At 54.9% G+C, this 12,249-nt stretch overlaps 1 protein-coding gene across 1 annotated transcript in view; it reads right to left on the reverse strand.

Moving 5' to 3' along the window:
* The window catches only part of IGF2R (insulin like growth factor 2 receptor), a gene marked incomplete at its 5' end in the record, with an annotated part of 87,442 nt that overhangs the window by 28,626 nt on the left and 46,567 nt on the right, over positions 1-12,249 (reverse strand). Inside the window, 10 exons of the mRNA XM_084228281.1 lie at positions 738-839; positions 1,908-2,009; positions 3,835-4,014; positions 5,812-5,980; positions 6,414-6,529; positions 7,119-7,296; positions 7,750-7,897; positions 8,433-8,570; positions 10,011-10,154; positions 11,103-11,243. Of these exons, the coding sequence (XP_084084407.1) occupies positions 738-839; positions 1,908-2,009; positions 3,835-4,014; positions 5,812-5,980; positions 6,414-6,529; positions 7,119-7,296; positions 7,750-7,897; positions 8,433-8,570; positions 10,011-10,154; positions 11,103-11,243 (1,418 nt within the window). The remainder of the gene's footprint in view (positions 1-737; positions 840-1,907; positions 2,010-3,834; positions 4,015-5,811; positions 5,981-6,413; positions 6,530-7,118; positions 7,297-7,749; positions 7,898-8,432; positions 8,571-10,010; positions 10,155-11,102; positions 11,244-12,249) is intronic.

Genomic DNA, 12,249 nt, shown 5'->3' on the forward strand with positions numbered 1-12,249 from the left:
GAGCAGTCCCAGGGCTGCTGAGTGACAAGCTCCATCCAGCACTTTCCTGGACTGTGTTTACCTACAAAGTCCCCCCGAGTCACATTTTTGTAAGATATTCTCATCCCAACTTTCCATTTTCAAAGCCTACTCTCTTACTTCAATTGGAATTTGCAACAATTTAAACCAGAGTAAAGATTTTTTAAACATTTTCTCCCTTTCCAGTAGTGCTTGTTTATAAAGAATAGTATCAGTGTGGAGACTTTCCCACTCGCTGCTCTAGACTGTAAGACTGCCTATAAAGAAAGTGCTATGAGAAGAACCTAGAACACAGCTACCAGCTTATTTCCCATTTATGGGGTAATGCAGTCAGCATTTCCTCCTTAAACTTGAGTGGACACCACAATCTCCTGGAGCACTTGCAAAATCTAAGTGCTGGGGACTCCCTCCACCCCAGGTGAAGACTCAGGTCTCTGCCAACCACCACCCCCCCCCCCAAGGTGGTGCCAGCTCGGGGCCACCCTTCTAAACACAGAGCGACAGATTTCAGTAACTTCCTGCAGAATGACGCCCCCCACCATCTGCACGGTACCAAGATAGGGTGATGACATTCCCCATGCCCCCCTTAAACTTGGGCCCTTGTGCCTCCTCTTGGGTAAGGGCGCTACCACTGCCCTGCCCCTGAAGACACCTGCCTGCCAGGCCCCCCGCAGGTGACTCCTCACATCAAAGCCACTGGAATTCATCACATAACTTACCACAAAAGTCTTCCCGATGCCCGAGACCACATATCCCTGGGTGCTGTTGAGCGGGTTGAGATCAAACACGAACCCACTGTTGGGGTCCCTGATGGCGCAGGCCTGCGGGGACAGGAAGAGGCACGGTCAGACCATGCCCACCAGCACCCCCAAACCTGCACACACGGGCCTCACACAACCACGTTTCTCCTGATTTTAATATCAGCAAACAGCTGTGACACCCCAGCGTGAGCGCAAGCTCAGAGAGGGCAAACCTTCCTGGAAGCCACTCGGTTCCCTCCAGCCCCCAAGATCACCAAGCACAAGGGACCCAGAAATGGCTTTTTAGAAACCAACTGAAAATTGACCACAAGAGGCCACACAGTGGACCAGGCCGCACCCTGCTCCTCTCCGAGGCGGGCGAGCCTGCCGAGCTCCTCCTGCCATGGCCACCAAGCGCCGTGGACGAGCAGTAGCCAGTCCCAGCGCACTGACTGGGCAGCCACCTGCTAAGCACACCCTCCCTGAGCACCCCAAGACCAACACCTATGTTTTTATACTAGATATTTGCCGCTCAGTGGAGATTTGAAAAAAATTGAGGAGAGGAAAGTCCACCCCACCATAAAGAAAACCAGCTTGTGACAACTGCCCACCACCTGTGGAGGATCACAGGTGACATCCCAGAGCTGCTCCCCACAGGAGGGGTTCAGGAGGTTGGAGCGTGTGCTGTGGCCTGAGCGGGAGCCAGGATGCAGGCAGCACAGGGCTCAGAAAGAAGAGGTGCAGGAGACTGGCTGGACGACAGTGTTACACCTGAGTGTTCCATCAGAACATGAGTGGGTCACAGATGAGGGCAAACTGACACACGTGGGCGGTGTCCCACAGCTGAGAACACCGAGAGGCCAGGGTCACAGAAGGCGGGCACCCAGATGTTTAGCTCTGTGGCAAGACACTGACCATGCAGCTCTCTTGACATCAGAGGACCAGGGTGGAGAAAAGGGAGACATCTTTGGTTCAGGGATAGAGTGACGTCCTGCCCTTAGCCCAGGACTCAGGACCCAGGTTCGGGGAGAGGGGCGCAGGATGACCCTGCTTTCCACATGGAGGAAACCAGAACAGTCAGAAGGTGAGGGACGGGGCAGGCAGAGAGGTCCTGGAGCGCCTGGCGCCGCCTTGCGCCAGCTCACGTACCTGGTCTGTGTCCGTGGTGATCTGCACGGGGCAGGCGGCCTCGGTGTTCCACAGGAAGCTGACCACACACTCCCAGTTAAGGGAAAATATGGGGTGGGTATTCTGCAAGGTCAGACGCAGGGAAAGTCATCACGAGGAAGTGGAACCTGACTGAGGAGACCAGCCTGACAGAGAAAGGTAGCGAGGGCCTCTGGACACCAGGTGTCTGTGCCCGGACTGGGTGCATCAAGCCTCTCGCTCCTGTGCTGTTTCTATCAGGAGGTATGACCTCATAAGCCTGGCTGGGGGTGGTAAGGGCCAGGGGTGAGGAGTAGACCTGGGCCATCCACTGAGCTGCGCCCCGTCTACCTTGGGAAGCCACACAGCACCCACGGGGCCCACTGCACCTACTGGGCCGTGGGGCCGGACCTGGCAGAGGAGGGGCACACAGGGGCAGGTGCTGCGGGCATTCAGCTCCACAGGTGAGTTCAGCTTGTGGAATGCCCCAGCGGTGCCCGCACTCGCTGCGAGTGTTCTAATAACAGAGCGAGTGCCTCACAGAGACCCCGGTCCAGCACTGCCCTGGGTTTATCAGTGTTTCCCCAAGCCCCTCCATGACTCAGTGGACTGAGGTCTAGCACTAGCCAGCGAGTGTACAAATGAGAAACTGAGACAGAGAGAAGTTAAGGTGCCTGCAGAAGGTCAGGGGGAAGAGGGTGATGGGTGTCTGACACCGAGTCTCCCCTGCTCAGACCCTCTCACCTGGAAGGCCCCCAGTCTGCGACCTCAGCGCCTCCAGTCAAAACAAACACCTGTCCTGCCCCCACCGCGTGGCTGTGCAGGGTGACAGCTGTCGCCTGAAGGCTCTGAGGCTTTAGGACCCTCTTGCACGTGACTTTTCCACTCGGCAGCTCCTGAGCACCAGAGGCAGCAGTAACGTGGGACTGCTCTAAAAACGCTGCCAAATAAGGTGACTGCTGCAGTACCAGGGATTCAAGAGCGCTTCCTGGAACTCTCTAGTATCTCCATGGCAACGAGAGCAGAGAGAGGAAGGGACAGTTCCAGGAAATTATCTCTTGGGGAAAAATCACATGTTGGCAAACGACACGAAGTCGCGGGTCTGGAAGACAAGGGGGTAGCGGTGACAGGTGCTTCTGCTGGGTCACCTCAGCGAAGCTCCAGGAAGCTGCCACTGACCCCGAGGCACTGGACTTTCAAGTTATTAATAAACACGGGTTTCAGTATGTCTACTCTTTACCTAAGAGTCTAGGAATTGCCTGAAAAATACAAAATCCAGGTATAAATTTCAAACCCCAGGTACAAAAAGCACTAGGGTCTGTGAATGGCGAAATTCTAGAAACGGGCACCGGGATGGATATGCACACGTAATACCTGCAATGTCCAGAGGATAAGTTGTACGTCTTGTGTTTTTAAACGTAACTTTGGAACGTGATCAGGACTGGACAAAACCATCCAAAGCGCTTCTACCTAGAGCTCTCGCTACTGTCCCGCCCTGGCTAAAAGCCCCATCGCTGGCTGTCTCCAGGCTTCCCTCTGTCACTGTTTACTGCTGAATTAGACGTCCCCATTGTTGGTCCATGGGGCTGAGATGGAGGCGCCAAGCTGCCTCGTTTGGGTCAGGATTTGGAGTTAACCACGTCTGCGACAGGTCCCACTGCCACCAACCTCCAGTCACCAACTCCGAGCCACTAACGAGCAGGGCCCATCTGCCCAGCTCAGAGAAAGACCAAATGTCTGCAGGACACGGGGAGGGCAAGTCCTGGCAGGAAGGGAGGCAGCTTCGCGTCAGGAAGCGCAGCCAGGGGAGCAGCCTCGCAGGAGGGCCCCAACCCCGCTGCCACCCCCAGCTAGCCTAGATGCCCTGTGCGGGCACCGTTAGGAGCGCTTGGAAGAGCCCCAGGGTCCCATCAGGGAGCGCAAGCCTCACCAGGCTGCCCCTGGAGCAGACGAGGTGGATCCTGGTGGTATAGGTGGTGCGTTTTCCGTCGCTGGTGGTGCAGTCCGAGCCGTTGACGTACTCGAGGAGGAGACTGCCGCTGTCTTCCACCGTCGGGCCCGTCTTGGCCATGCCCAGGTTGCTGATGGACACCGCCTCCGAGTAGGCACCCTGTGAACCCACACACCCGTCAGGCTTCTCCCACCTCCGCGTGGCCGACACTGGTTCACGACCGCGGGGCTGGGGGGTTGTTAATGTGGGGTTGTCCCCGGGACCAGATGCTCTGCCTTGGGCTTGCACCAGGGACTCAGGAACACAGAAGGAGACACTTGGAAGAGACCCCTGGGGAGGCTAGCAATGGCAGCCTTTACCTTGACTTGGATTTTGATTTTTGCTCTTTTCCTTCCAGACTTGCCTGAACCCTTCTGCCCCCTTCCCGTGGGTCCCCACCAGAAAGTGCCTTAGACACGTGGCAGACTTTGGGGCCTCGGCAGCCCCACTTTGGGCCAACCCTATCTAGCTGGGCATTTATCCAGGAGGGGTGGGCAACTTTGGGTCCTTCATTTGGAAACTCTCTTTCTCTTTCTCTTCTCTCTATTACACACTAACTGTTGCACACAAAATGCATTAAAATTCCTTTCTATGGAAGGTCTTATGCACTAGGATATTTATCTTTATGCGCCAGATGGCAGAACCCAATTAGAGCGTGTAGATTTGGGGGTCCCAACGAACCCTTCACTCTGCCCCCAACACATAAGACGTGACTTGTCTGGAGCCTGTAATGGACCCCAGGGGCAGGACCCCAGCCAGAACTGGAGCTTGCGGCCTGCACGCCCTGCCCACAAGGCAGGCCTGAGACAGGAAAGCAGAGGCTCCTGGCCCAGCGCAGTGACCGTGGGCACTGCAGTGTGGCTTTTAGGGTAACAATAAAAAGCGAGCAAGTAAGTGACTCCGTGAATTACGAACCTGTGAATAAGGACACATGACTCTGAGGCATCGACTCCAGCAAGGAGCACCCAGCACGGCCTCAGCCCTCGGCCACCAGAGTGCACTCACGGGCTCCCTGCGGGCGGCCGCGCTGCCGGGCCAGGAAAGCACATTCCCGACGTGCTATTTTTAAAGCAGCACACACTCGTCTTTATTTTAAGATCCCCCATGCACAGCGAGCACAGGGAACCACGCCAGAGCTCGGGCAGTGCCTGCGTTCAGGGGAATGATGGAGAGCGCCGGCACCCAGAATGGGAGTTGATGCCTGGGGCCAGCTCGTCACAGCAACTCCCCGCTTTCCCCCAATTAGCCAGCTTTGGGGAGCGGAACTGTTCCACAGACGCCTCGTGGTCAAAGGTGGTTCTAAACTCAGGCTCAACAGCCCGAGGCGCCTCCTCTGCCCCAACTGTGGCCAAAGGTCACCAGCACCGGGTGTTACTTTGGGGTGTTTTTTTTTTAAGTCCCCCCCTCCCCACATCCCAGTGTCCCTTTGTCCCTTCTCATCCTTCCTCCCCCTTGAGCTCAGAGCCTTCACGGTGCCCATGAATATCCCCTGGTTTCTGGAAGTGCTTCATGCACCAAATCACCTGCTCTATGGTGTATTTACCATCTGACCTGCCTTACATTGCAGGTATTTCTCTCAAAACCCCGCCCTGCTGCTGAGAATGGATCACTTCGTCTCCCTGGGGCAGAACCATCCTGCACTGTGGGCACAGATCACGCCTCCTGCCCTCTGTCCATTGATGGGCAGGGAGGCTGCTTCCGTGTCCCAGTCACGCTCCATGGTGCTGCTTCAAGCATGCGTGCACGGGCGTCCCTGCCAACGCCGAGCCCGGTGCTCAGCCCATGTGGCAACTCGAGGCTAGCACATCTAGGGGGAGCAGGACCCCTCTGTCCCCGCTCCTGACCTGGGGTCCTGAAATAACCATCCCACCAAGTCAGGGGCCAGGGAGGGAAGCCTAGGCAGGGAAGGCCGCTCACCTGCGATTTCTCGTACTTCATCTGGCAAACCGACGTGTAGCGCGCGCAGCCTGGCACCGGCTTCAGGGGTCGGCACACGTTGATGTAGTACTTCCTCCATGTGCTGTGCTCCCCGGCGTTGTCCATGGCGTACCAGTTCCCTCCCTGGCTGCCCTCGGCCTTTGCCAAGCTAGAATTTCAGAGTAACATGGGTGCTTTTAAAGCTGACACGTCCCAGTTTGACTCTAAGTCACTAGAGGAATAGACGTATACCAAACTGACACACCCGCTCACTGAGGCACAGTGGCCAGCTCGCCGTGACCCCTGACCCACAGGAGTACAGCAGCCTGCACTAAACTCAGGGCTCAGCAGGCCTGCACCTGCCCCCACATCTCCGTCTCAATGGCGATGAATGTCAATGATGCAGCTGAGGGCTACATCGTGTGATGGCAAAGGTGGGCTGACACCAGGAAGGCTACCGATCCCTGTCAAAGGCCCTCCTGGGCCCACAGCCCCTGGCTAACAGGACCACCTCTCAAGGCTGTTACATGCTCACCAGAGAGCCCTAAAAGAACACGGCACCAGCCTGGGCCAAGACCAAGGGCAGGCTGGGCTGACCTCACCTGGACAGGTCGTACTGCTCCAGCGACAGAGTGTCGGTCACCACGCACTCCAGGGGCTCCTCCGGGCAGGCATAGCTCGTGTACCACCGGAAGTTATAGGTCGAGTTATCTTCTTCCTAATGGCACGACGAGGTAAGAAGCAGCACAAGAACAGGAAATGTTACCCAAAGCTGCCCTGAGAAGCGATGGGGGCTCCATCCAGCCTTGTAAATAAAAACTGCATGAAGCAAACCCGAACCTTTTCCTTTCGTCTTATTAAGAGAAAGACTGCCCGGTAATAAATTAGGATGGACATCTAGCCTCTGTTAAGCAGGAATAAGGGGTGATTGTTGGTGTTTGTGTGTGTTCTGGGTTCCCATTGAGGCCCAGTGAATAAACAGTTCAGAAAATGCACACCCCCTGTGTACCCTGGCGAATCTAAAAGGATTCATTAAAATCACAGGACATGATGATTTGGGCAGGAAGCCAGACTAAAAATAGCTCTGCTTCTCAATAAAGGGAGATGTGGGCTCCTGTGCAGGCCTTGGGGAGCGGGGGGCCTCGGGGCCAGCAGACTACCCTGCCAGTCCATCTGCAGGGAGCACACTATTCCCGCTGCGCTCAGAGACCCCACGAGCCTGCCACCACTTTGCTTCCACCCCCATCTCTGCGAGCCAGCCCTTGTCGCCTGCTGAGCCCTGCTGGTACAGGCAGGTCGAGTCCCACCTGATACTCGGGGAAGCCAATGTCAGCTTCTCGGTCACAAAGGAATGTGATCAGCGTGGTCCTCGGTGTGTGCCTGGCATTGTTATAGGGTGTCCCGTCTTTGTAGTTCAGCTGGATCATCCCGTCATAATAGGACAGCTTAGCGTTATTCTGCCCCAGGCTCCAGGCCTTTCTGTCACTAAAACAAACAAGCATGTCTCAGAACAGACACTAAGACCATGAGCACTGCAAGGCTATGACCCAGAAGGCTGGCAGGGCAGTGACTGGGGCACAGGCTGCAAAGCGCCCCCATGCCCAGCTAGGATTTCTGAGCTGGGGGATGAGACAACCAGATTAAGGCCCCACTCACTTCACCTGAGCTGATACTACACTGAAAAGAGACTCCACGTAAATATCTAACAATGGAGGGGCTGAGACTCCACAGAATAAAGCATGAGGCGAACCCACTCTCCTCCCCAGGGACAGCCGCTCCAGCTCCTCACACCCTCCAGTCTCCAGGTGGAGTCTCCTCTGTGCAAATGCTTGTCATAAGATGCTGTTAGCAGGCAACACACTAACTTCTCAACAAAATATCATTTTAGCACCAAATACCCTAAAAAAAAAAAAACCCTTAACTGGAATCGTCACTTGCCTTTTTGTGACCTGACAGGCTCCCGAGTTGGGCGGGCAAAGGTCGGCAGTTACAGGGCCACAGACGTTTATGTAGAAGTCGTATTTTTCTGTCTCAACTTTATAGGCACCATTTTTCTTCATGAGAGGTAACAAGTCAAAAGAAAAGCCTGAAAAAGAGTAAGAACAACCAAGCACAGTCAAGGGAGTGACAGAGCCTTCCGTGTGGGAGCACACCCCCCCCCCAAGGCCCTCGAGACGCCAACCCTTGGGGCCACCAGAGTTGCCGTCACCCACAGGCACAGCCCCTGCGGGGGATGCTCATGGCCTCAACCATGAGTCCCCGCTAGAGCCCGTCAGAGCTGCTGGGAGGCCCAGGATGTGCCCAAAGCAGGGCAACCACAGCACAGTGGCTGTCTTAGAAAATCCTTCTAAGGTGAGTTTCTTGACCGAAGTTCATGCTAAATGCCTTTTCAGACATGATGTACACCCAGGTGTTCCTCGGGTTTTGCCTTCAGCAAATCCACCTCAAATGTGAATTTAAGAGAGGCTTTTCATGATCTCAGGTAAAGTCTCAAACTTCAGGTTTTCAAAATATTGGCCAGAGTTCCTGTAGCTCTAAAGCAGGTTACCCTGAATCACTCATGGAAAACACTTTAAGGAAAAAACCTAAGCCGTCAGGTGAGGCACCACTGCGAAACGCACCTGCCTGGGAGTCGAACACGGAGCAGTTGGCGCCCTCTGTCCGGGCCAGCACGCAGGCGGCGGCCGTGTGCCACTCGAACTCGTAGAAGCAGCCATCGTCCTCCGAGGACCTCAGCACTGGGGCGCTCTCGAGGTCACCTGTAGGGAGACCAGGCACTCAACATCCTTGGGTAACACCCACCTCCTGACGTGAGCCCCCAAGGACGCCCTAGTGCAGCCACACCACACACAGGAAGGAGCGGCAATGACAGTGCTCTCCATTGCCATGGTGAACCGGCCAGAACATCAGAGATTTACTGGACAAGTGCTGGGCCAGGGTCTGGAAGGGGGTGCAGAGCTACATGAGCTACGCCTGCCCGGAGGGGCCCCTGGAATGCACATTCACTGGACACGGATACGGACACACAAACAAACACACACACACACACACACACACAGTCAAGTCCACTGGATTATTTGGCGTGAGAAGACAGGCAGTGTGTATTGTTTGACCCTGTGTATTCAAACTCAGGCCCTCTGATGTATTTTTAGATGTCACCCTTTGGGCTTCCAGTTCAGTAATAACCTATAAAGTAATGTAAATACTTCCCATGCCATTTGAATGCCAGCCTATTTAGAGACTGTGAGATTATTCCATATGTGTGTTGTTCATTCATTATAGTTAAAAATGCACATGCACATGCTCACGCACACAGGCAGAAACTAGGGTGGACAGTATTCTGAGGGGAGGGGTTGCAGAGCTGGGGAAGACCCCCAGAGTCAGGTTTGGGATGAGAAATTTCTGGAGACCCACGTGGGGATGGCTGCACAATGGTGAACGTACTTAGTGACACTGAAAGAATGGTCCGAACAGCGGATTTCTTGTTACGTGTGTTTTACTACAATTTTTTAATGGTGTCTTTCATATTATGTACATTTTACCACAATTTAAAAAAAATAGCCCTTGAGCTTATAGCACAGCTGGGAACGAGTCCAAAGGAAATATCTCAGTAGAGGCAGAGAGGATATGGTAACACAATCACCAACTCTGGAAACAGGCTATTAACGCAACAACAGACAAGATGCTTAAAAATAGGAATACCAAGCTCCACCAGCAAGGATGTGCCTCAGATTACAGGCATAGCTGTGCAACACAGGGGCGCAGTCACGACATACACGTTTTAAGGGCTATAAAACGCAGACAGACCAACTGATGCCGACCCTGTAAAAACCATGTACGCCCAGAGTTAAAGGGAAGTAAAGAAGAACAATGTGCTGGGATGGTGCAGCCAAGGGCATTTCAAGCTGCTGATGAGCCTCCCCCTCTGGAGGAAGCCGTTGCCTGCAAGACTGGTTGTCAGGAAGAGGAAGCGGGGACCCATAAGTCACTTGGAAAATTACAACAGGGCCCCTTGGGCACCATATAGTTTCTCCATTTCTGGACGGTCCTGAGTGGGGGAAGGGAGCTAACCACTATTGACCATGTTCCCCACAGAAGATTCTGGAACCTGAAATGCCTGCCACACCCCTTCTACCAGGTCATCCAGGCCATGGCCGGTGAGCAACAGGGAACTAGAGGGCAGCCCCAGACGCCCCTACCTGGCTTGCAGACAAGCGTTATGTTCGTGGCCGTCTTCCTGCCCAGAGCACAGTCGTCGCCGTCCATGTAGGACAGCTGGATGCTTCCTTTCTCTTTTGTGGGAGAAGAAACAAATTTTCCGAGATTTTTACTTCCATTCTTATCTGGAAAAGAGAAAGAAAAGGGACAATTGGAAGACATGGTTAGAGCTGTGATGAGGTGCCCACGTCAGTTCTGACGGGCGGGGGTGAGAGGTCAGCTAGCTGGCGGGGCTGCGTGGTCAGTGGCAGGGGAGGCAGCCACATTGAGGACCCCCGGCTGCTTCAGGCTCAGCAGGAAGGCAGGAGGGGGACAAGTGGTGAGCTCTGTGGGCATGAGGGGCAACACACATGCTAACACATCAGGCTGGTGATGGCCACCCATACTGGAGCCTCGTGCCCCGAGACACAGGTCTCTCGGGAGCCCAGTCCAGGTCCCATGACCAAGAAGAAGAAACGAAACCTGCTCCGTGCGTGGAGCAGGCGACCTCCTAAGCCTGGGCTCAGCTGCCTGTTAGCAGAAAGCTCTGAAACTGTTGCCCCAATTCCCCCTGAAATCAAGACACAGACATGCCTGGACCTGCTTTCAAAGGCTAAAAGAGCTGGGGTAACCCCTAAACCCAGCCCGGTGAGGGTGCCTCAACTGAGGTTGGCAGCAGGTTCCAGCCGCCCTCACTGCCTGTCGCGGGCCGGGGTCGGGGTCAGAGTTCCTAACGGTCATGGCTTCCAGAGCGCACCCAGCAGCTGCCTACCGGGGCCATTTCATGCAGAGTTGACATCCTGCCTTATTTTAGTTTTGGGATATATATGACACAATGACTCACTATTGTTTGCATACAACGCAAAAACAATCTCAATATAGTGATCGCCATCTTGTCTGAGCACTGCCGTGTGGTGCTCACACTCCCCTCCCCGGCTGCCATGTCTCTTGACTGACTAGTTGTAACTATATTTTTTCCTTACCACCCTTCATAGGCCACGCCCAGAGAGAGGCACTAATTGGCTCCGAGTGGATGCAGCCAAGTTCCACGGCTTTAAGCAAACCTGAGCCCACCGTGCCCACGAGCAACTCACCAACGGCACACACAGCCGCATCCTCAGGGCAGCCCCTGGCCTGGCCCTGCTGCAGCACCCGGTGGCAGATATTAATGAAGAAATGCTTCTTTTCTGTTTCACTCTGGCTGCCATCCACAGCTTCCCAATTCTGTTCCGTTTCTGCAATCAGAGAGGAAAAAAAAAAAAAAAAAGCTTCTTTTAGCCAAAGGCAACTACTACTATTCTGGGTCGCCCACAGATGGTGGTTCAGCCAAGGTCAGGGGCATAGGGCGGCAGGTGCTCTAGGCCCACGTCTCTGGGACAGGCAGATGAAGGCACAGGAACGTGTAATGTTTAGACACAAACCTTGCCCCTGTCCGTCCTCAGAAAGGTGGGCTAAACAGAGGACAGAGCATTAAAGCAGTACCTTCTCCCCAAGCCCCAACATGTGAAATCAGAGCCGAAAAGGCAAACTGGGAGGCCAGCCGGACCCTGGACCTGGAGAAGCTGGGCCACAGAGCTGGCCACTGAGGCACAGGAATCAGAGCCCCAGGAAATGAACGAGGGCTACATGTTCCCTGAACAGAAATGGCTCCCCGTCCATCATGCTGGGACAGAAATGGATCAAAAACACACAGAAGGGATGGGAGCCTGTTCTTTGTGCCAAGGACACAACCAGAGCCTCAAGGAAGGTCACAGAAGGAAGGCCCCAGCCCCTGCAAGTCACAGAGGGGCTCACTAAGCACTACGTGAAGGACTCCAGACAGTGAAGTGGTTCCCTCACAGACGGGGTGTGGGGTGACCCAGGGAAGACTCCATCAGCCCATGAGCAGTGGGTCACTCACTGCTGAGAGCCACACAGCAAGGCTACCACACACAGGGGCCCGGTCACACACAGCAGATTTCGGCCAGGCTCAAAAGCCCTAGGACAGGAGCTGTTAAGCGGGTAGGGAAGGGATTTAGATCCCAGCTCGTGGCTTTCCCCAAGTCTTCAGACGGACACGCTAGGCAGATGTCCCGGAGGTTCCTAACGAGCCAACGGCAGAGACATCTGCAGAGCGACTGGTGCATCTGCACCTGCACGGACCCAGGCTGACTGCACTCCAACCCCAGCATCCATACCACCACGGAGGCCCTGAGAAGGCCAGGGCTGGCCAGGGCAGGCGGCCGCCACCCCCGACCCTCC

The sequence above is a fragment of the Talpa europaea genome (assembly GCF_964194135.1).
Source record: "Talpa europaea genome assembly, chromosome: 2".
Classification (NCBI taxonomy): Eukaryota; Metazoa; Chordata; class Mammalia; order Eulipotyphla; family Talpidae; genus Talpa; species Talpa europaea.